The sequence below is a fragment of the Condylostylus longicornis genome, unplaced genomic scaffold (genome assembly GCF_029603195.1).
Source record: "Condylostylus longicornis isolate FDR11 unplaced genomic scaffold, ASM2960319v2 ptg000076l, whole genome shotgun sequence".
In the NCBI taxonomy this organism is placed as follows: domain Eukaryota; kingdom Metazoa; phylum Arthropoda; class Insecta; order Diptera; family Dolichopodidae; genus Condylostylus; species Condylostylus longicornis.
In genome coordinates, this window is record NW_026578044.1 from 105,815 (window position 1) to 109,503 (window position 3,689).

General features: G+C 29.9%; 1 protein-coding gene across 1 annotated transcript; it reads right to left on the reverse strand.

Moving 5' to 3' along the window:
- Positions 1–231: 231 nt before the first annotated feature.
- LOC129612704 (putative uncharacterized protein DDB_G0271606) lies at positions 232–3,373 on the reverse strand. The gene is made up of 2 exons (XM_055526460.1): positions 3,369–3,373; positions 232–1,225 (listed from the first exon to the last, which is right to left on the reverse strand). Exons 1-2 carry the CDS (start codon positions 3,371–3,373, stop codon positions 232–234), a joined length of 999 nt encoding a protein of 332 aa, XP_055382435.1.
- Between the last annotated feature and the right edge of the window lie 316 nt (positions 3,374–3,689).

Below are 3,689 nucleotides of genomic sequence, written 5' to 3' on the forward strand. Positions count from 1 at the left end.
CTTTTAAATCTATTTCGAAAATAATTTTAAATTGGCAAAATATTATAAAATCATTTAATATTTAAAAATGAATTAAACAACAATGATGTTTTAAAAATAACAAAGATAAGAGCAAAACTATAATAATTTTTTTTATATTAATTGTTAAAATTAAGCCCTAAATTTTAATTTATCACAAAGGATATTCAAACACTTCTAATAATGCCCAAAAAATAATGCCTTTTCTCTCATTTAAAAACCTATAGCGGCATATGCAAAACCAGGTTGTTGTTCTACTTGTTGATCATCTTGTTGTGCTGGAGCTTCAGCAACTTGACGTGCTAAAATGTTTTGATATTTACCTAAAATTTGATTTGATTGAATTTGATATTGTTGACTAGAAATTGGTTGAGCTTGTAATTTTCCTGTTTTTGCACGTGCAAATGGTTCTCCACTTGGTAATCTACCAACTACTGCTTGAATAATTGGTTGAGATTGTATTCTCGTTTGTTGAATATTAGTTTCTGGTACTGCTGCTGGTACAATCGGCTGTACAGTTTGTAGTGCTGCAGCAGGTTGAATTTGAACATATTGTTGTGGATTTAGAATAGCATGGGTTTGTAAATTACCAAATACTTGTTGTTGTACAGGAGCAACACGATATTGAGCAACAAGTTGACCTGATGTTAGCTGGGGATATTGAGCAATTAACGGTTGTTGAGCAACTAAAGGTTGTTGTGCAAAAAGTGTTTGTCTAGCTAATAATGGTTGTGATCCGATTAATGTTGGTTGAGCTACTAATGTTGGCTGTGCTGTAGCAGTTATTGTTTGTTCTGCAACTAAAGGTTGTTGTTCCAAAACTAATTGTGGAGTTGTTTGATATTGAGTAACTAATTGTTGTTGTTGTTGTTGAGCTGATGGATTATAAACAGCTAGAGCATGGGCAAATCCATTTTGAACTTGCGGAATTCCAAGTTGAATTGCAATCTGTGGTTGTTGCTGTTCAACTTGTTGTTTAGCACTTTGTGGTTTTCTTGAATCAGTTAAACGTCCCAATTCAGCCCCACCATTTCGATTATCTTCAAATGTTTCAGCTGAATTTTGAATTTCAGCAGAATATTCTGGTCTCAATGTTGTTGGTGCAGCTGGTAATTGTAATCCTAAATCACTAGAATCTGTTGCAAAATTAGGAGAGGGTGGTGCTTGGGGTGAACCATAATTACGTGATGGTAAATTATATCTTAGTCTGCCATTAGTTGGAGAAGTCCGAAAACTGGATTTTACGGGAAGGAAAAATGGTTGACTAGGCCGGTCAATTTGATATCCGTTTGAACGTGGTGGTTCAGCGACAATTATTTGTGAATAAAAATTTAAGGCAAAAATTATTGATATTAATTTGAACATTTTAATTTTTTTTTTTAAATTTTTAATTTAATTTTTTGCTCTATCTTGTTACGTGTAATCGGGTTATAATTAAACTGATTTAATTAAAATTTTGTTAACCATTTTTATACTTTTACCTACTTAAAATAATATTAAATCTAGACACAGACTGTTTATAAAACTGTTTAAAGGTCAAGACACTGACCGAATTTTTTTCTTTTACGAAAAAACAAATTTATTATTTTCGTTTTTAATTTTACTCTTCACTATTCACTTTTCAATAAGCAGTCACTAAAATAATTACAAATTCTTAGTACGAGCACTATTAATCCTATAAATTCCCTGAACAAATTTTATATACAATATATAGCATTGGTAATATGGTAAAGAAACCTTTAAAACTATTATAAATAATATTGCATATTAGTTGCACAAAAATATTAATAGCATACTTAAAAAATAAAATATTGATGCAAAACATGCTATCAATTTCAATTTTTATAAATATGCTTGGATTTCTATTTTGCTCATTTACTTTGCTCAAGTTTTATTATTTTAAATAAATAACTCAATTAAATTACAATTTACTTTTAATCAGCTAAACAATCACTTTTTTTGTTAGCATTGTGAATCTGTTTATAAAAAAATGTCACGTATGGCGTGTGTATGCCTAAAATTTTATTATCAAACAAGTACAAAAACAGTGTGAAGCAAACCGACACAACAACATGTTTGGTATGTATACGACATGATGCACATATTTTATATTATTAAATTACCGAATATTCACCTGAGTGACGTTCAAAACTAATTGCTTTGCCTTATATATGGTGAAATTAAATTGTGTATTATCAGTCTTGGTATAATGACTTTGGGTCTCATTTTGTTATGACAACTCTGTAATAATTTTATGTGATATTCTCGAGGAATATTGAAAAAAAATCTTTGAATAAATGATACAACTTTGAGGAAGGGACGAATTCTCTATTAGTAAAGGAGTATATAGTCTTTGGGTTCCACTCATCTCAGAACAGTTTTCGAACTTAGAACTTATTTTTTAGTTTTAATCGTGCATATAGCACCGAACAACAAACACTTACTAGTCGTCTGTAAATACTTCGAACATTTGAACGCATCGAACACCTTAACCCCTACATTACGATGATACTGTAATGGTGACGATAATCCGAAACTTTCTTAATTGGGAATATGAATAAAGTTTCTCTGGCAGCTATGTTATAACTCCTAAGTAATAAATTAAAAATAAAAAGGAATTGTAAATTGTTGTTTTTTTTTATTGTAAAAAATATAAGTTAGAATATTGATTGGGCTCGAATTGATCAAATATCCTAGAGTTAAATCAAACTTCTAAATAATTTATAAAATTTATTTTCTTCTTTCACTATAAATTTTGAAATTCCGAAAATTTATTTTAAGCCTATTCGATAGTTTCTTTTTTTTAATTTTTTTTTTTTTTAGATAACCCCGAAAATAATAAATTTGGTTATTTTCGCTATAATTCGCATTCATTATATTCGCTCTCCCATACCAAAAGTTTGTTATGTCATACCAATACACATTGTAGTCTATTACCGTTGTAATTCAAATTTATAATAATATAACAATAAATAATGAGAGAAAAATTGAACTAATTCTGACAACACATAAAATTTTGAAACTATTTTTAATATTAATACAACAGGGTTAAACTTAAGCAGTGTTTTGTTTTGATGAAAAGTATTTGTACTCTTATGTATGTACACATGATTTTGATAATAATCTTTCAGAATCACAATGATTTAGAAAGAATTTGCAGCCATCACACCTGGAGGACTAACTGTGGCTAGTTCCCTCCTTCTCGTCCATAAGGGAGACAAAAATTTTTGGGAATGAGAAAGGTTCCAATGATCGACCGTGGCGATTCTTTCAACCATTTAACGTGCACAATATCGTTGTTCTCGGCACTCGTTTATGCCGTTATGTCCCGATATGTACATCTAAGTTACCTCATTGTTAAGATTAGGACATCAACACATCCACTTATTTGGATTCAACTACCTCAGATTAGAGAGCCGCAAAAACAACGCAACTGTCCAACATAGTTAAGAGACTGCTCCTCTTGAAGTTCCTTTTGATGCTCGTTTAAAACCGTTACATTGCATATGTTTTATTCTGCGTTTGAAATATTACAATTATTATTTTCGACATCATTTAACACAACTAAAATTCTCAATTCAGCATTATACATACTCCTGTATGACAATAAAAATATTATTAAAATTTATTTAAACACACTAACATTTCATCAATCATATTTTACTGTCTAT